Source organism: Lepidochelys olivacea (assembly GCF_965140295.1).
Source record: "Lepidochelys olivacea isolate rLepOli2 genome assembly, chromosome: 17".
NCBI classification, from domain to species: domain Eukaryota; kingdom Metazoa; phylum Chordata; order Testudines; family Cheloniidae; genus Lepidochelys; species Lepidochelys olivacea.
Genome location: NC_140427.1, coordinates 22,691,870 through 22,712,630, shown reverse-complemented (window position 1 = coordinate 22,712,630; position 20,761 = coordinate 22,691,870). Strand labels below are relative to the sequence as shown.

Below are 20,761 nucleotides of genomic sequence, written 5' to 3'. Positions count from 1 at the left end.
CATGTCTAGTTGGCAGCCGGTGTCAAGTGGAGTGCCCCAGGGGTTGGTCCTGGGGCCGGTTTTGTTCAATATCTTCATAAATGATCTGGAGGATGGTGTGGATTGCACTCTCAGCAAATTTGCAGATGATACTAAACTGGGAGGAGTGGTAGATACGCTGGAGGGCAGGGATAGGATACAGAGGGACCTAGACAAATTGGAGGATTGGGCCAAAAGAAATCTGATGAGGTTCAATAAGTTCAATAAGGAAGTCCCACACGGCAGAAGCTGGGGATGCTGAGATTCCGGAGGATGCCCAAGGAGTGACGGAGCTGTTGGGAGCCGCACTGACTGAGGAGCCAGGAGATGCTGGAACCACTGCATCAGAAACAGAGTCGGAAGTAGCTCAGGGGGACTAGTTATTGTGCTGAGTGGCTCAGTGTGTTTCAGGCAGATTCCCGGCTGACCCTGTGGTAGGAATACTTGCCACTGATGGGACTGTGAGGTGGGATCCAGTGGAGCCTGGGTCCCCTTACTCGGCTGCTATCCACCCCAGGGTGGCAGCCCACTCCCATGGCAGGCCACTAGGCCAGGCAGCCCTACGGAAGGGGCAGTTACATTAACTCTGGCCATTGGGCCATGCAGCCTATGGAAGGGGCAGTAATACTGACTCTGGCCATTGGACCACACAGCCCTGACAGAAGGTGGCCCTACAGACTCAGGAGTGGACCGTTAGACTGACTATGGCCATTGGGTCATGCAGCCCTGAGAGTACAGCACTATGGATGCTTGTCGCTAGGCCATACCACCTTGCTGAGGCAGGCGGCCACACTGACTTCTAGGCTATACACCCCAGCCAAACCGGGCAGCCATACTGACTCGGGTCATTAGGTCCCACAGCCCTGGGGGAAGGGGCTGTCTCCTAATTCTGGCCATCAGACCACACAACCTTGAGAGAGTGAGAGGCCATATTGACTTTTACCAGTAGGCCACACTACCACAAGACAAGGAGTGGTCATAAATATGTGACCGCGGCGAAGTAATTACCCCAACCCACCCCAAGAGGTGCGCTTTCCCACAGCAGTACCCAAGGCACTTTGACAATAGCTGACACTTGCACCGTTGTCTGCGAGGAGATTTTGGCAAACCAGCAAAGTGCCTGAAACCACTGTTGCGTATTGCTAAAAGCAGCCAAGTCAGCAGGCCATAAAGTGACCATGCAGCAGGCCTTAGCTTAACCAAGGAAGGAGGGGAGGGTGTTTTGGATGCCACAGAAAGGGCAGTTTGGCCCCGCTTCCTTCCTGATAAGAATTTTGTTGAAGTTGCTGATACATACATTTCAGAAGAGCAGGATGTGATCTTAGGAATGCTTCTAACAGGGTCTCAAGGCTGTAAACTCTGGGGAAAAAACACACCTGGTTAATCAATAATCAGAAGGAAACCTCTTGCTTGACAGTTGAAATTGCTGGCTTAATAAGTTTTCTTTGAGGGACATGTCATTGTATTACTATGTATAAATAAAGGGGGAAAGTTTGAGGTAGTTGGACTCGTCTCCCCCTCTGGATACATCCTTTGGTCTGCACTGGCAGACGGGCTGCTGCTGTGCCACTCGAGAGCCACATTCAGCTTTGGTAATTTATCGAGGGTTGGGGGTGTTTTACTAAACTGTTGTGGACGTGTGTAAGTGCTTAAGACTAAGTAAAGTTTAGCTTTAAGTGAAAGCACTCTTGTGTTCTCCTGTTTGTGCCAGCCATCTATCGGTCAGACGGCCGTGTCTCCCCTGGTTTATTTCCTGACACCACCTCGTACCAAGTAAAAGATACCAAGAGCTTTGCGTTGAAAGAACCCCGGGTAACAGCCTCTGCCGAACTTCTGCAGATGGTCTCAAGACTGGTAGCACGGTGTACATAGCTGAACCTTGAGTTGCACTGATGTCCCAACTGCGGCTCCAACTCTGACCTGTGCCCTTCCTGATGCTGAATTATCAGGAGTGCAGCTGAGAGCTCAGCTAAGGCAGCTGTACACTGCAAGCCAGTTACCATCGCCATATTGGGACCCAGGAAGTGGGCTGCGAAGCCCGCCCACTGCTAAAGGAAAAGATCTTTGGAGGATGATTCCATGAGGTACTAATTACTTGCACTTTTCAGTAATAACTGGCTCCTTTGTAGTAAGTTTCACTGACCAATATTCACCAAATCCTCAGGCGAGAATCCTTATGGCTTTCTTGGATGACTCTATGAGAAATTTATTAGAAGCCCTGAGAAGGCATTACTTTCTCATTCTTCAGTAAATTTCATGAACGGAGCTGCACCTTTGACCGGAAGTGAATCCTACGGGCTCTCCAGACGATTTCTTGAGAAAGTTATCGGTCGCACACATCGATGATGAATTTCTCATGTTTTGAAATTTTCATGAACCCATTACTTCCAAATCATCATCAGAGACTGGAAAAGAGTGTTGTGTGAAAGTAGAATAAATTATATGGAAATTATAATTCATGAAAGAAATGCTGCTTGAAGGGTTTGTTGAAATATAGTTCTCAGGAAGAGAAACATTAAGGAGTGTGAGACAATGGGTCCTCAAACTAATTAACTTAGAGCTCCTACTGAGCTAGGAGATTGGTAAACGTTAGTATGCAAATAAGATATGTATGTATATTTGTCAGTTTCCGCTTCCTTTTCTCTCCTATGTTAAATTGGCTTTGGCTTCTCTATATAAATAAGTTAGCTTGAGCTTTTGCAGGAGGCTCACATATATCTGGGTGCATTGGCAAAGCGTTTTGCTAATGAACAGAATGGTCTGACAAATTCAGTTGAGTGTTGAATCTGACTTTGACAGCTGGAAGATGATTGCTGGAGTCTTTATCACTAGTACTTGTAAAGAATGATTTCCTCATTTTTAGTAATTTTCACGAAGCGAGCTTTACCAAATCCTGAAGAGATAATAAAATTGGTTTTGGTGCATGATTGCATGAGAAATATATCAGGAGACCTGAGGAGGAATAACTTTCTGATATTAATTTTCACGAACTGATCTGTAACGTAGCGTGAGAAGTGAATCCCCGGGCTTTCAGGAAGATTCCCTCTCAAATTTATCTGTCGCACAGCTTAAAGACGAATTTCTCATTTTTAGTATATTTCAAGGACCGATTTCTTCCAAATCACCAGCAGAGAATCAAAAAGCATTTTGGCGAATCATTCAAGGAGAAATTTATCACTAGTATTTGTCAATAATGTATGTCTCATTATGAGTAATTTTCTTGAACAGATCTCTACCAAATGATCAGGCGAGAATCCGAATGGCTTTTCAAGGACGAGTGCATGAGACCTCAACGGCTACATCTGATTAGTAATGAATGTCTCATTTTTAGCAATGTACACTACCCATCTCTACCAAATGACCAGGAGAGTATCTAAAAGGTCTTTGGAGGATGATTCCATGAGGTACTAATTACTAGCAGTGATCAGTAATAAGTGTTTGATTTTTTAGTAATTTTCATGAACCAAGCTCTACAAACTCACCAGGAGAGAATCTGGATTGCTGGAGTCTTTACCACTAGGTACTTGTAAATAATGATTTTCTTACTTTGAGTAATTTGCATGAACCGATCTGTTCCAACGCACCAAGAGAGAATGCAATTGCTTTTCTGGTAGATGAGTCCATGGGAAATGTATCAGAAGACGGATGAGGAATGAATTTTCTCATTCCTAGGAATTTTCACAAACCGATTTTTATTCAAAATCACCAGGAGCTAATTATCAAAGGATTTCGGAGGATGATTCCATGTGTATTAATTACTAACATCAGTAATAACTGTCTCATTTTTAGTAATTTCCACCAAATCATGAACCGATAGCTACCAAATCACAAGGAGCGAATCTGAAAGGCTTTTGGAGGATGATTCCATTTGTAATTGACTTATAGCATTGATCAGTTATAACTTTCTCATTTTTAGCAATTTTCACGATAAATCTCTACAAAATGCCTAAGAGATAATAGACTTGGTTTTTGGTGGATGGTTCCATGAGAAATAGATCAGGATACCTGATTACGAATGACTTTCTCATCTTGAGTAATTTTCACGAACTGCTCTGTACCATATGACGAGAAGTGCATCCTCGGGGCTTTCAGGAAGATGCCTTCTCAAATTTATCTGTCGCACACATCAAAGATGAATTTCTCATTTTTAGTATATTTCAGGAACTGATTTCTTCCAAGTCAACAGGAGCGAATTGGAATGTACTAAGGAGGAACATTATGTGAAGAATGAATGACTACCACTAAGCCGTTAAGAATTCCTCATTTTTCGGAATTTTCGAGAGTCGATCTCTAACAAATCACCAGATGCAAATCTGAAAGGATTTTGGAGGATAATTCCTTATGGAGTTAATGACTAGCAGTGATCAGTAATAACTATCTCAATTTTAGTAATTTTCATGAACCGATCTCTACCAAAGGATCGGGAGAGAATCCGAATGGCTTTTCGATGAAGAGTGCATGAGACATCTATGGCTATAGCGGATTAGTAATGAATGTCTCATTTTTAGTAATTTACACAAACCTGTAAAAACCACAGGACCTGTAAAACCAAACAATTACGGGGGACAACTAATGAATAACAGGGTCAGGAGTGTGGTCAAAGGGTCAAACGAAGGGAACCGGACGGGGACACCGAGCAGAGAACCCCACTGCTCCTCAAAGGCGTCAACGGAGTCAGTAGACGCCACCCAGAGGAACTCTGCCTGGAGGCGTGAACAGACGGAGGATCGGAAATAGACCCAAAGTTACCATAGCAGATGAAAAGTACTCTATCCTTCCAGGAAGGGCTAACGACTTTCCAAGTTTCAAATTAGAGACCTTCTTGTGCCCTGCATTACACCGCAGCCAGGGAGCTCAGCTATAGATAAGGTTCACTGTTACCCTCCCCATTGGACTTTTCCTTACCCGTGAGCAAGAATGTGCAAGAAGACTTTTAGAAGCAGTTTGATTTCAAAATTTTCCCATAATCTACTTTTGTCTCAGCTTTCAAGCTGATCTGACTTTTTGGTGAACTTTAGAAGGGCTGCAAAATGCACAAACAGAACCTTCGCTGTCACCTTAACTGTGGAGCAACTATTGGCACACCATAGTTCTACCAGGAATTTTGCAAAAGCAATTTCAGCAGCAACAGTAGCACCTCTAATCCAGGGATCTAACATGGCTCGTATTAATGTAAACAAACAATTATCATAGAATATCAGGGTTGGAAGGGACCTCAGGAGGTCATTAGTCCAACCCCCTGCTCAAAGCAGGACCGATCCCCAACTAAATCATCCCAGCAATGGCTTTTCAAGCCTGACCTTAAAAACCTCATAAGAAGGAGATTCCACCACCTCCCTAAGTAACCCATTCCAGTGCTTCATCACCCTCCAAGTGACAAAGTTTTTCCTAATATCCAACCTAAACCTCCCCCACTGCAACTTGAGACCATTACTCCTTGTTCTGTCATCTGCTACCACTGAGAACAGTCTAGATCCATCCTCTTTCGAACCCCCTTTCAGGTAGTTGAAAGCAGCCATCAAATCTCCACTCATTCTTCTCTTCTGCAGACTAAACAATCCCAGTTCCCTCAGCCTCTCCTCATAAATCATGTATTCCAGTCCCCTAATAATTTTTATTACCCTCCGCTGGACGCTTTCCAATTTTTCCACATCCTTCTTGTAGCGTGGGGCCCAAAACTGGACACAGTACTCCAGATGAGGCCTCACCAATGTTGAACAGAGGGGAGCAATCATGTCCCTCGATCTGCTGGCAATGCCCCTACATATACATCCCAAAATGCCATTGGCCTTCTTGGCAACAAGGGCACACTGTTGACTCATATCCAGCTTCTCGTCCACTGTCACCCCTAGGTCCTTTTCTGCAGAACTGCTGCCGAGCCACTCGGTCCCTAGTCTGTAGCAGTGCATGGGATTCTTCCGTCCTAAATGCAGGACTCTGCACTTGTCCTTGTTGAACCTCATCAGATTTCTTTTGGCCCAATCCTCTAATTTGTCTAGGGCCCTCTGGATCCTAGCCCTACCCTCCAGGGTATCTACCTCTCCTCCCAGTTTAGTATCTTCTGCAAACTTGCTGAGGGTGCAATCCACAGCATCCTCCAGATCATTTATGAAGATATTGAACAAAACCAGCCCCAGGACCAACCCTTGGGGCACTCCACTTGATAGCGGCTGCCAACTAGACATGGAGCCATTGATCACTACCCGTTGAGCCCGACAATCTAGCCAGCTTTCTATCCACCTTATAGTCCATTCATCCAGCCCATACTTCTTTAACTTGCTGGCAAGAATACTGTAGGAGATTGTCAAAAGCTTTGCTAAACTCAAGGAACAACACGTCCACTGCTTTCCCTTCATCCACAGAACCAGTTTTCTCACCATAGAAGGCCATTAGATTAGTCAGGCATGACTTGCCCTTGGCTGACTGTTCCTGATCACTTTCCTCTCCTCTAAGTGCTTCAGAATTGATTCTTTGAGGACCTGCTCCATGATTTTTCCAGGGACTGAGGTGAGGCTGACTGGCCTGTAGTTCCCAGGATCCTCCTTCTTTCCTTTTTTAAAGATTGGCACTACATTAGCCTTTTTCCAGTCATCCGGGACTTCCCCCAATCGCCATGAGTTTTCAAAGATAATGGCCCTCCCTGGAGGGCTGGGGGAAGGAATGGAATGGGTTTAAAAGCGGGTCATGATGCTGGAGATCACTAGGATTTATCAGGGGCCTCTTTGGTCTGGGGGCAGTTATTAGGGGTTCAGAGGTGGTCAGAGTAGTCAGGGGTCACTGCAATCATAGAGATAGGGAATGCTGTGGGGCGGGGGGGGGTGCACAATGGGAACTTACCAAGGAGGTATGTGTGGGGCCAGAATTAGGTCAATGGGGAGCTGTTAGCAGCAGTACGGGGGTATCAAGACAACAGCATCGGGGTGCAGGGGAGTTTACCAGGCTGTTAGCAGTCGGGGTCTGGGGGGTTATTGGGGTTTCTGGAGCTGTTTGCACTGGTGGTCAGGGTTACTGGAGTCCTTGGGAGTATTACTGGGGGCTGCTATCAGGGGTCGGGGTGTATTAGCGGTGGAGTGGGGTTGTCCCGCAGGGGTGTAGTGTGTGTTGGAACCAACAGCCCCGCTCCCACCATGCTTACTGCTTCCAGGCAGAGTTGCCCCCATTCAGACCAGTCCTTGCCCCCCACCTCCCTAAGACCAGGCTCTCCCTTGCAAAGCACTAAATCAGTGACACAGAAAAGTAGAAAGTTTTATTGCAGGGGTAAAGGTGCATGCGCCCTGCCTGGCCCCTTGCCCCTTGCCCCAACATGGATTGAGTTCAGCTGCGTGCCCAGCCCAGGGCAAGGGCAGCTGCGCTGACGAAGCAGGGAGAAGGGTCCGTGAGTCTGCAGGGTCCGCAGCATTACTACAGCTCAGAAAAATCAAAAGGCTGGAAGTCTTCCCTGAAGGCCTTGGCAGCGGCCTCTGCCTCATCCCGGCTGGCCGTACACTGTTGCCAGTCCGCTCGCCCTGGAACATTCAGAATGGCTTCGCTTGCCAACACTTCCCTGCCAGAAAATCAAAACACAGCATCCCCCGAGTCAATGCCTGGAATATTTTAAATTGCAAATAGATTACTTGAAATAATTAGGTCACAGAGGCTTTGTTATATCAAAGCACAAGCTCTGTTCATGCTGAATACAGCAGGAAAACTCCCGTTGAGTTCAAAGGGAGTAGATCTACTAAGTCACACTCATAAATAACCTTGGATTTGATTTTTATTGGTAAATATCAATTTCACGAATTACACACAAAGCTATGAAAAAACATTTCCATCAGTTATTATCAAAAATTACAGATAAGAAAAGAAAGAAAAATGCTGCTTGAGTTTTATTTCAGGATATTTACTTTGTATATTTTGACATGTGATGTTGACAATTTGTATTTTAATAGTTTTAAAGTACTTTTTGAATTTATATCTACTGGCATTAAACAACTGTCTGAACCCTCACCCTATAATTTCCTGAAACTAAAAATTTAAATAGATAAAAAATTACAAACATTTAAAAATAAACATTGATGTCTGTCATTACTAAAAAAAATAAAAATCAAATTTTACCACGCCTACTTATAAACAGACAGAATTCCTAGCCAAAAACTTCAGTAAGCTGCTACTCAGATGAACCACCCATCTTTCATGTTTTAAAAAGGCATTTTACTATGGAAAACGAAATGTAAACCACAGAGAATGCCTTTATAAGGGATGTCATACATACATGATTTTGCATCACTACATTAACCTCTTCATTTGAAGTACTATGATTTTATGATCTGAAGGTGGGTAGGAGTTTGGACACAGTAGCTCTGGAGCTAGGAGCACATAACTAAGTGGAGACACATGGAATTTTTACAAACAAGTATGAAACTCCAGACTCCATTCCTCATTCCTCAAATAGAGGAGAGAAAGGATGGTGGGCCATCTGGTTAAAGCACATTCTATTCTTTGTTCTGCCACCATGCTACTGCATGGCCTTACACAAATGACTTCATATCTCTGTCTCTCACTTTCCCCATCTTTAAATACTTATTCCTCTTTTGTAAGTGACTGAGCTCTACAGATGAAATAAGTTCTTAAGAAGTTTAGGGTTATTTCGTTTTACGATGGTAGTAATTCCCCACCTTTCTAGGTCATTAGCCTAAGTACCCTCAGCTCCCCTCTGAACTGCTGTAGGGCAGCATCTTTTATATTGTATAGTGTATACTTTATTCTACTAAACATGGTAAAATTAAATAGGAGGAAAAACAAACCTTCCAAACTGCAAGGGAAATTTTTTCTTAATACGGTGAAAGAGCTTCTCTCCTGTATCCAGTTCAACGTAAAAATAAGGTGTCCCCGGCTGTGCAATCTAGAAGAGGGGGAATAAAGGTGATGCTGAAACATTAACCAGCATTTCACACAGTGGGAAAACCTGGATTCCCTGAGCCAAGTCTGAAAAGCACAATAATGTGACTATTAATCATTTGCAGAAAGTGAGCAGAGCAGCTGATTTCTAAATACATACAGTGTAAAATGTTCAGATATAAAATCCCCATGAAAGAACTGAAAACTTAGAAACAGCTTGTAACATAAGTGATTTTGTTGCAACTGCCAGCCAGCAGGGGGGGGACGGGGGGGGACCAGCATAACTTTGCCAGTGTGGGGTCAAGTGTCTTCTGCTGCTGGGATACACTGTGCACTCAAGATAACACTGATACAGACGTTATGTTTCTGTATGGCTAACGTTGTGAAATCGATCAACAAAAGCCAGCAAATTAAGTTCTGGGTTAACTCAACTTGTTATTGTAGAAAAAATGTTCAAGGGCAGAAGCATAGCTGCTTTTATCTTCGCTTTTGTCACCTCGTGCCACAGCATGGGGAATTAGTGACTAGGCTGGAAATTAGAAGTCCTACAAAACACACTGGGAGCAACAATCTCTGCCAGCCATCAGCACATGCGAAAAGAGACTTAACTGAAGTTTTTGATTGAAAATCTGTGATATTTGGTTTAACTTTAAACATCTGTCTGTTGATGTATAACACAAGTCTAGTTTGTGTGCGTCCAGATTGAGGGAATATATATACCATAGTAGTAGCATGTGTTCTTTTCCCTTAGAAAACCACACACCTGATAGCAGCAGCTAAGGTAGTAACACAGGACAAAATGGAGTTTGCTTAGGCCAATTTGGGCCTACATTCATAGCTTTCAACGTTTCTGTACAACCTTAGGTGTGCAGCAAGGTTTGTATTCTCACCACTGCACTACCCCGTCAAGCTATCAACTGGGAACAAGGACTTTGTGGCTCCACATGTCAGAATCAAGGTTGGTCAAGAGGTGTTCACTGATAAAGAGTATGCCTATGACACTGTGGAGAAGCCAAAGATTTTTAGCCCTGCCCTTCAAAGTTTCCACAATGCACCCAAACAATGGGATTGAATGTCTCCTGGAAGAAGACCAAGGTCCAGAACCTTGAAGTTGGGTCACCAGAACCCTGGTGCAGGTAGGGATGAGCACTCTGGAGAGCACTGATGAATTCAAATGGTTGCAGCAAACTGGTCATCTTCTGAAGAATAGGTCTCGTTGTCTCCTGCATGAAGTCCATGTCTCTCCTATGGACGCAAAAACGTCTCTGTGCGAAGACAAAGTTCAGGATCTATCAGATCTGTGTACTGTCTACACTGCTATATGGGTCAGAAACCTGGACCTTCCTACAAGCAGACTTGGAGCAACTAGAGGCATTCCACATGCACCATCATCGCCAAATCCTGAGCATAAAACTGTTTGTGTGAAATGGCATAATCTTGCAGTGATTTGGCCTTCCTCCAATTGCTCACTACATTCAAAAGGGGCAGTGCGTGCTCTTCAGCCATGTCACTAGGAAGGACAAAAACACCCAGCTCACTGTGCTCGCAGACTGATGTGCAAAGGGTGCCACACTTGACCCAACCTGGCATTGCCTGAGGGTCTGCCTAGAGATTCAAAGATTTGCAGGACTGAGCCAGATCTGGGAACGTCACTCTGTGATGTCTGGTACGATGCCATCATCCATTGTCACTCTGGCTGGAGCAATGGTTCTTAGTACACTATGTGCATTTGATGATGAGGATGAAGATGATGAATTTATAGAACACTGAAGGGAAAACAGTGTACATCTGAAATGTGTTACCAACTCATTGGGCCTGTTTTGCAGTACATTCACATGAATACTTTGCATGCACACCCCCACTTTCTGCACACACACAGCGAGACAGGCAGCTAGCGTACTATACGTGTATGTCAAGTCCCAAGTTGGGTGGCTTCTGTCATGCAGGCCTTCATCATTTCAAGATTCATAGAATCATAGGACTGGAAGAGACCTCAAGAGGTCATCTAGTCCAGTCCCCTGCACTCATGGCAGGACGAAGTATTATCTAGCCCAGGGGTGGGCAAACTTTTTGGGCCAAGGGCCACATCTGGGTGGGGAAATTGTATGCAGGGCCAGGGCAGGAGGTTGGGGTGTGGGAGGGAGTGTGGGGTGTGGGAGGGGTTGCGGTGTGCAGGAACAGGCTCAGGGCAGAGGAGGGGTGCGGAGTGTATGAGTGGGCTCAGGGAAGGGGGTTGGGGTCCAGGAGGGGTGCAGAGTGCAGGAGGGGGCTCAGGGCAGGGGTGCAGACTGTGGGAGGGAGTTCAGGGCAGGGGGTTGGGGTACATGGGGGTGCAGGGTGCAGCAGGGGGCTCAGGGCAGGGAGTTGGGGTGTGAGGTGCAGGCAGGGGGCTTAGGGCAGGGAGTTGGGGGGGCAGGGGTGCAGGAGGGGTTCGGGCTCCGGCCCAACGCTGCTTATCTAAAGCGGCTCTAGGGTGGCAGCGGCTCGCACTGGGGCCAGGACAGGCTCCCTGCCTGCCTGCCCTGGCCCCATGCCACGGCGCTCTGGGAAGCTGCCAGAACCACATCCCTGCGTGGCCCCTAGGGGAGGGGGAACACAGGGCTCTGCACGCTGCCCTTGCCACCCCTCCAGGTACCTCCCCCGAAGCTCCCACTGGCCACCGTTCCCTGTTCCTAGCAAATGGGAGCTGCAAGGGGGTGGTGCCTGGAGGCAAGGGCAAAGCAAGAAGCCCTCTGCCCACCCACCCACCCCACCCCCACAGGGCCCCAGGGACATGGTGCCGGCTGCTTCTGAGAGCGGTGTGGGGCCTGCAGCACCACGGGAGGCAATCCCACGGTCCAGATCCAAAGCCCTGATGGGCCGGACCCAGCCCATGGGCCATAGTTTGCCCATCCCTGATCTAGCCCATAAGAACAGCCAAAGGTCTGTCAGGGTCAGGCGAAAGGTCCATCGAGTCCAATATCCTGTCCTCTAACAGTGGCCAAAGGCAGGTGCCCAAAGGGAATGAACAGACAGGTTATCATCAAGTGATCCATGCCCTGTCACCCAATCCCAGTTTCTAGCAATGAATCTATCTAGCTCCCTTTTGAACCCTGTTATAGTATTGGTCTTCACAACACCCTCTGGCAAGGAGTTCCAGAGGTTGACAGTGCGTTGCATGAAAAAATACTTTCTTGTGTTTGTTTTAAACCTGCTACCTATTGATTTCATTTGGTGGCCCCTTGTTCTTGTATTATGAGGAGTAAATAACACTTCCTTATTTACCTTCTCTATACCACTCATGATTTTATAGACCTCTATCATATCCTCCCTTAGTCTCCTCTTTTCCCAGCTGAAAAGTCCCAGTCTTAATCATCTCTCCTCATACGGAAGCCATTCCATACCCCTAATCATTTTTATTGCCTTTTTCTGAACCTTTTCCAATTCCAATATATCTTTTTTGAGATGGGGCGACCACATCTGCATGAAGTATTCAAAGTGTGGGCATACCATGGATTTATATAGAGGCAATATGATATTTTCTGTCTTCTTATCTATCCCTTTCTTGACGATTCCCAGGTGACAGGTGTTTGTCTAACCTTTTCTTTAAAATCTCCAATGATGGAGATTCCACAACCTCCCTAAGCAATTTATTCCAGTGCTTAACCACCCTGACAGGAACTTTTTCCTAATGTCCAACCTAAACCTCCCTTGCTGCAATTTAAGCCCATTGCTTCTTGTCCTATCCCTAGAGGTTAGAAACAACAATTTTTCTCCCTCCTCCGTGTAACAACCTTTTATGTACTTGAAAACTGTTATCACGTCCCCTCTCGGTCTTCTCTTCTCCAGACTAAACAAACTAATTTTTTTCAATCTTCCATCAAAGGGTCATGTTTTCTAGACCTTTAATCATTTTTGTGGCTCTTCTCTGGACTTTCTCCAATTTCACCACATCTTTCCTGAAATGTGGCGCCCAGAACTGGACACAATACTCCAGCTGAGGCCTAATCGGCACGGAGTAGAGTGGACGAATTACTTTTTGTGTCTTGCTTACAACACTCCTGCTAATACATCCCAGAAGGATGTTTGTTTTTGCGACAGTGTTTCGCTGTTGACTCATATTTAGCTTGTGGTCCACTATGACCCCCAGATCCCTTTCCACAGTACTCCTTCCTAGGCAGTCATTTCCCATTTTGTATGTGTGCAACTGATTGTTCCTTCCTAAGTGGAGTACTTTGCATTTGTCCTTATTGAATTTCATCCTATTTACTTCAGACCATTTCTCCAGTTTGTCCAGATCATTTTGATTTATAATCCTATCCTCCAAAGCACTTGCAACCCCTCCCAGCTTGATATCGTCCACAAACTTTATGAGTGTACTCTCTATGCCATTATCTAAATCATTGATGAAGATCCTGAACAGAACTGGACCCAGAACTGATCCCCGTGGGACCCCACTCGTTAAAATTACACTAGGGCAACATGGGGCTACAGTGCCATAAGTCCATTTGGAAACTAAAGCTGCTGAAAAACAAATAGAGTATCTTGCCAGTAGCTCCTAACACTAATACTCTGATCTGCACTTGCGCTGCCCATTAGCTTGTGGGTGGAGGTTCAGCGCCTATTCTGACTTATGAAGCCCGACATGGCTTGGAGCTTGCCTGCTTGTGATGCCTCCCCCTTGCGAGATACTGACATAAGATCAATGGAAGTGCTCAAAGTGCAGCCTCTTTGGTTTACCAGAGAGGATGCTGATAGTAGGACAGGAGGCCTCAACTTAGAAATTCACTCCCTCTGCTCTGAAACCCCCCCAGATAAGCTCACCATTAGTGCATGGTGAAAAGCATTTGGAGGATGCTGAGATTTTTAAAGCACATGTTGTGTTTGGGGTTCTGCAGGACCCAAATTAGGAGACATTCACCTCATGCTGATGTCTGATTTTGTGCACAGCAAGGCAGCTGGTTTGGCTAATGTTGCTTTTGTCTCAGTTTACCACTGTCATGCAGCAATTGCAGCCCAATCCTGTCTTACACCACTACCTGCAATGTCTGCCAATGAGCCTGTGCTCAAGGATCAGATTCCTCAGTCACCAAAGGAACCATGAAAAATAAAACCTGTGAAAGATCAACCTCGACTTGAAGAGATCACCGAAAACGAGTGTAGTTTTAATTTGTCAAGGCTCCTACAGACCAGCATAAAGCATCTTTATGTTTATATGTTGAAACCAAACTAAAATAATAATTAATTTCCACAGCCCAGCATGCTGAAAATCAAGGCCTTATACTTTTGGACATAGAGAGGGTATTATTAAACCTTTGCATTGCCTAACATAGTAATACAAACACATCTGTGTTATTTATTGAGCAGAAGCTAGCCAGTCAACTCCTCTGGCGCATGAAGAGCTATACAGAAGAGCTCGTAATACTCCTTGTGGAAAGTGATCTGGTTTTATTCATGGCATCTAGCGGCTTTACAAAGTTAAGTAGTTTTGTTCCCATATCCTAACAGAAGCTTTCTCTGAGCCAGCCTGAGGAAAGCCTCAGCTTTGCTTGAGATGAATCTCAGTGTGTCAGAGTTAAAAGAAAAAGTTGGGACCTAATTTTTGGCTTGTTGCTACTTTGGCTGCAAATGTGTTTTCCAAGGAGTAATGGGCCCAAAGGACACAGCAAGCTAGACTGCTGTTGGTTATTACTCACTGATCCAGCAAGAAGGGCAAGTGCTTTCTAAACTCTGGCCAGGCAAGTGCTCCAAGAGTCAACCACTTGGCATAAACTGGCACTTTTCCACTGAAGCAAATGGAGCCGCACCTGCTCTTGTCAGCAGTGAATTTGGCCAGCCATCTCCACATGACTAGCATGCCAGATGGAGACTTATTTCTTATATCCCCTCACCTCAGACATTTCTGGCTTCTGAGCTTTATTTCCAGCCACTATAACAGAGAGAGGACTACTCTACAAAACGTAAAGGGTTTGGTTTTTTTATATAAATTCAATCATGCAGAAAACTGCAGTGAAAACTGCACTGACCTATGGGAACCTCAGGGGTTTTATTCAAATAAAAGGTCATATTAGGAATGTTTAATTAAAGGCTACCCCAGATAGTCAGCCTACAGCAATTATTCATACAGGGCTTAATGTTAGAGATGCAGACCACCTGCAACTCACAATATTTTCACCTCAAGAGGTAAATCAGGCCTGCAGTGTATCACAACTCCTGACTGCTTAATCTGGTCATGTGAGGCTACTGCTGGATGAAATGCCAAACCAGAAAGGATAAGTAAATGAGAGGTGACAGTCTTTTTTCATACTTGCTTGATATCCGAGTGCTCTGGGATTTCTAATAATTCAATCTCCTGTTCTTGTGCTTGTAAAATAAAGGACTCTTTAATGTCTTCAGTAGCACAACAGCTGAGTGGTACAGGAATCACCTGGAGATGATGGACACAAGAAAAAGACACAAACCATACTATTCACTTAGATAAGGCAATAAATCCGTCACGGGGGTTTGCACATCTCTCAGTACTGCTTGTCATCATGTGAGACACATGATCACTTGTTTCTATAGACTTAAACATATGAGGCAGGTCTGTCTTGTAGGAGCGGGAAGAATAACTGAAAACTAAAAGTTCTTGAAACGTTTTCACGAGTGTCCTCCAATACTCTCTGTGGTAGATTAAGGCCACTCTGAAACGGTCACAGATCCACCAGGTAGAAAACCACCCAATGCACCCTTCCATAATCCATGCAGCAGAAACTGGTCACTGAGCATCAATGTTTTCAGACACTGACCAACGCTTTGTATGTTACAGCACACATTTGTAAGCTTTCCTGCCTAGCTCAGTACCTTGAACAGTAACCCACTGCACATGCCAATGAGAGCTGTTAAAACCAAAGCAGGACGAAAGCCTTCTGGTCTTTATCAGTTGAAGATAATAAATGTTCCAGTCTATTGACACTGGCCTTCAGTAAACTCAGCTCTCAGCACTTCCTGTAACAGGAAAAATTAAACATACTCAAATGGCCATTTAAGTGGTCACAGGGGTTTTACCTTTGTCCTGCTTCCCAGCGGCTGGTCGCACGATTATTTACAATTTGGGATGCCAAGATGGAAAAACAGAGAAGGGAGTTGGCCTGCACTTAGGTTGAAATGTGAGCTGTTCCCTTTCAAAGCAGCTTTGGTTGTGTTCTTCCACGAGTGTGTTATAACCCTACCTGCAACTGTAGGTGCTGACTCCTGTAATTTCTTTCAAACAACACATATCTTTTTCCTTTGCTTCTGAAAAACTTCTTCAGTGAAGATTTGTACTTGTCTATTTCTTCCATTGCCTCTGAAGAAAGTTCAACCACTGACTGGTAATGCCCAACAGGTAAAATCAGGACATGATCATCTGATAAGCCACCCTTGGCAAGGGCAAGATAGCACTAGAACGGAACAACAGGTCAGAAAATACATAAGAAGCTATTCACAGCAAACTAACTCAGACCTTGCCATGATAACTCCCCCATGGCTAACCTGGCTCACAGTTGCAAGATTCAAAAGATAAAAATCAACAAAATACCCCAGGCTCTACTTCAAGAAGATTTTGTAGCAGGCTGTCAATTATCAGTTGACTTAGAAAAGGGTAAGGAACTGCAAAAAATTAATTTGGAGGCAGGGCAATGTGCCACCAGCAAGGAGACAGTTGAGCTGGGCTTCAGTCAGGGTGGCAATAAATGGGATTTCTGCATATGACGCAGCTTGAAAGAAAATCCACATGGGAATTTATGGTTGGGTTTAAAATAAAAAAATAACTAATTTGATCCTATAATAGTTCATAATCAGCTCAAATTTTGGGTTATACTCCACAGCAGCAGGTGTTTTAGGCAAAGTGGAACAGCCAGCTATCAACACTGTTTAACCCACAGGTCGTCACTGAATCAGGGCTCAGGTGTTCTTACACAAGACATAATGGTCTCCAACTAGATAGAAAGTTATCCAGAGAAAAAGATCACCAAAGACTTATAAACAAGAAGATTTAATCATTAAGAAATGCATTTGATTCTCATGATTTGAGCTGGAATTTTACTGAGAGCTGAAGTAGGTTCCCATCTCAGGACAGTCTTAGACCAGATCTGCACTAGAAAAGGTTTGTTAATGTAGCTTACAACAAACTGGGAATTTTAAAAAAATAAATAAATAAATAATTTTTTTTGGACACCTATGTGTGACGCAGTTTCCCTCATACTTTGTTCTGCTACCCGGGTGGGCGGAAATGGATTCCAAGTTTGCTCTCAGGGCAGACTAAGAGACATAAGTGTGTGGGTATGTAGACTAGCTGTCTGAGCAGACTGAACGGGTCATTAAAAAGATTGGCCAAGGCCAACCGGTATCAGTGGAAAATCTGAGAAGACAATGGAAAATCCAGTCACCAGGACACTGACATCTAGCAACCAATGCCCCAAAGGGAGGAGAATTAAGCTGAGCAGAGACCTCCAGCTTGAGAGCAAAGGACTGAGAGGTATAAGGTAGGGGAATAAACATGGACTCTTTCACCTGGGAACTGCCTAAGGAAGGAAGTCAGAGACACCGAGCCTGAAAATAGGAGTTCCCTACAGCTTGGCTAGTGAATTGCTCTGGGTTGACTAGCATGGACTACGCTTTAATGTTTATGGCTCTATGCTAACCTAAGAAATTCCAGTGCTATATTCCAGCAGACTGAGACTAATACAGCCTACTGTTTTGAAAATGCTGCTTGACTGTCACTTCAAATACTGCATGAAGTGCATTAGTCCCTGAAGAGTGTACAAGTCTCTAACCAAGAGTCTTGCTCAGCTGGACTTGGCAAGCAGAGCTCACAGTGTGAAGCCTGAGTGCTGAAGACCTAGAGGTTCAGTCTCAGGAGGCAGTGAGGCCATGTAGCCTACCCTGAAGGAAGAGTGAGATCCCTTTGGGACTCTGGCACATTGAAGGAATTCCTCCAAGAGACTATTCTAAAGCTGGGGCGTAGCACTGATTCTGTGGATTTGTGACACAGAATGGCAAACTCTCCTAATGCGGTCATGCCTTATACTAGCAAAAAACCCAACAATGTGATTTTGTCCATACAGCTACACTGATTTATCACACAGAATAAACGATACTGCTAGAAACACTTTTTTGCCAATATAACTGCATTCATATGAGGGCTTTTGAATGTATAGAAATATCATTAAAGAAAAATCACCCTAACTGACATTACTATACTGGCAAATCTTTCTAGTGCAGAACTGGCCTTACCATTGTTCCCTGACCATAAAGAAAGATAAGAAAAGTTATCTAACTGCAGAGTAGAATAAACTGTCCTGCTGGGAGATCTTTTACCTACTTAGGGACATGATTTAAGTTTGATTCACATAATTCCTGGGTTAGTAGTTGTGGTTGCTGGGGAGTATTTGCTTCAGGTTGGGGGGCTGTCTGTAAGCAAGGACTGGCCTGTCTCCCAAGATCTGTGAGAGTGATGGGTCGTCCTTCAGTAGGTTGTAGGTTCTTGATGATGCGTTGGAGAGGTTTTAGTTGGGGGCTGAAGGTGATGGCTAGGCTTCAGTAGAGACTGGGAGTAGATGGGTCATTACACAAAGTAAAACTATTTCCCCATGTTTATTCCTCTCCCTTCCCCTCCCCCTGCTGTTCCTCAGACGTTCTTGTCAACTGCTGGAAATGGCCCACCTTGATTATCACTACAAAAGGTTCCCCCCCACCCCCGCTCTCCTGCTGGTAATAGCTCACCTTACCTGATCACTCTCGTTACAGTAAGAAAAGGAGTACTTGTGGCACCTTAGAGACTAACCAATTTATTTGAGCATGAGCTTTCGTGAGCTACAGCTCACTTCATCGGATGCATACCGTGGAAACTGCAGCAGACTTTGTTTCATATTCTCTGTGTGTATATAAAGTCTGCTGCAGTTTCCACGGTATGCATCCGATGAAGTGAGCTGTAGCTCACGAAAGCTCATGCTCAAATAAATTGGTTAGTCTCTAAGGTGCCACAAGTACTCCTTTTCTTTTTGCGAATACAGACTAACACGGCTGTTACTCTGAAACCTCTTGTTACAGTGTGTATGGTAACACCCATTGTTTCATGTTCTGTGTGTATATAAATCTCCCCACTGAATGCATCCGATGAAGTGAGCTGTAGCTCATGAAAGCTTATGCTCAAATAAATTTGTTAGCCTCTAAGGTGCCACAAGTCCTCCTTTTCTTTTTGCGGATACAGACTAACATGGCTGCTACTCTGAAACTTTTCTGTATAGTTTAGGATATTTTTGATTGCAGTTTAAAGTCAAGTGTTAAAAAGAAAGTGGCTTTAAATTATAAGCATCAATACAACATTGCACTTTTCTATGAGAAGAATGTGCTAAGAAGTACTCACGTGTGTGCCGATACTAACAACCAAATGTTTCTCAACTTCAGGGCTGGAAAGACAGAACCAGCAAGGGCCAGTTGGCTGATCTTTATTGGGAGAAAAAAAACAACAAAAAACAAACAAAAAAAAACCCTGTTACCATAAACATTCTTTTCACAGAGAAAACAGAATCACAGCTAAGCACTCAAAGGTCAGCATATGCATGTTAATGTAAATGTACTTATTTTTGGTGTAAGAACTGGTTGGAAGGCCAGGGCTATGTTTTCCAGTGCCCCATCTCTTTAAGAATGTCAGAACAGCCATACTGGGTCTACCAATAGTCCATCTAGCGCACTATCCTGCCTTCTAACAGTGGCCACAACCAGATGCTTCAAATGGAATGAACAAAACGGGGCAATTTCAAATGATCTATCTTTGTCCAGTCCCAGCTTCTGGCGGGTTAAGGTTTAAGGTCACTCAGAACATAGGTTGTGTCCCCGGCCATTTTGGCTAAAAGCCATTGATGGACTTATCCTCTAGAAACGTACCCAATTCTTTTTTTTAACTCAGTTATACTTTTGGCCTTGGCAAGGAGTTCCAGGGGCTGACTGCACATTGTGTGACTATGTAATTGCTTTTGTTTTAAACCTGCTGCCTATTAATTTCATAGGTGACCCCTAGTTCGTGTGTGATGTGAGTGGATAAATGACATTTCCCTGTTCACTTTCTCTGCGCCAGTCAGGATTTTATAGCCCTCTAGCATATGCCCCCCTAGTCGTCGCTCTTCTAAGCTGAACAGTCTCCATCTTTTTAACCGCTTCTTGTGTGGAGCCTGTCCCAGGCCCCTCATCGTTTGCGTTGCCCTTCTCCGCACCTTCTCCAATTCTCATGTATCTTTTTTGAGATGGGATGACCAGAACTGCAACCAGTATTCAAGCTGTGGGTGAATCATGGATTTATACAGCAGCACTATGATAGATAATAAAACAAAAAATAGCTCTTTCCTATTGGTTCCTAACATTCTGTTAGGACTGAAAGTGAATGGCATAACCATGTCTGATTACTTGAAGGACCCATCGTTTTCTGGTGCTTGCCATCCAAGCCTCCACAAAATAAGATAGATGGAAACCAAAGTGTGGAGTAAAAGGGTATATATTGATCACTGTAGACAAGCAGATCCTTGAACATCGTATCAAAGCTTATATTTCTGTGTCTGACCCAATTGAGCAGCTACAGAATAGCATAGTGGAGCGGATTTCTTCTGAACTCTAGAGCTCTATATAAAATTGTTCACGTGGTCTCTGGTGTTGATACTATGAAAAACAAGAGGAATACTGAACATTCCTATATCTGGACAATGACTGTTGAGGATGGAGTTATTTCTTTTTGAAATAAGGGGAATATAAACCCAATGATCTGAGATTAATCAGTCTTATTACTGAGCAGATTCTGAACCTCAAATGGCAATTATTCAATAGTTGCTTGCTCTTCTTTTTGTAAACCTGATGCAGATAACCATGAATGTTG

The 20,761-nt window shown here is 44.4% G+C and overlaps 1 protein-coding gene across 3 annotated transcripts in view; it reads right to left on the bottom strand.

Moving 5' to 3' along the window:
- Positions 1 to 7,245: 7,245 nt before the first annotated feature.
- The window catches only part of CWF19L1 (CWF19 like cell cycle control factor 1), a 58,569-nt gene continuing 45,053 nt past the window's right edge, over positions 7,246 to 20,761 (bottom strand). For 2 of the 3 annotated variants that reach the window (XM_084650965.1, XM_084650964.1), the window contains exons 10-14: positions 19,262 to 19,341; positions 16,086 to 16,295; positions 15,182 to 15,301; positions 8,802 to 8,899; positions 7,246 to 7,561 (exon numbers count right to left, since the gene is read on the bottom strand). In XM_084650965.1, coding sequence (XP_084507091.1) covers positions 7,420 to 7,561; positions 8,802 to 8,899; positions 15,182 to 15,301; positions 16,086 to 16,295; positions 19,262 to 19,341 — 650 coding nt within the window. In that variant the 3' untranslated portion in view covers positions 7,246 to 7,419. The remainder of the gene's footprint in view (positions 7,562 to 8,801; positions 8,900 to 15,181; positions 15,302 to 16,085; positions 16,296 to 19,261; positions 19,342 to 20,761) is intronic. The other variant, XM_084650966.1, reaches the window with a different exon arrangement.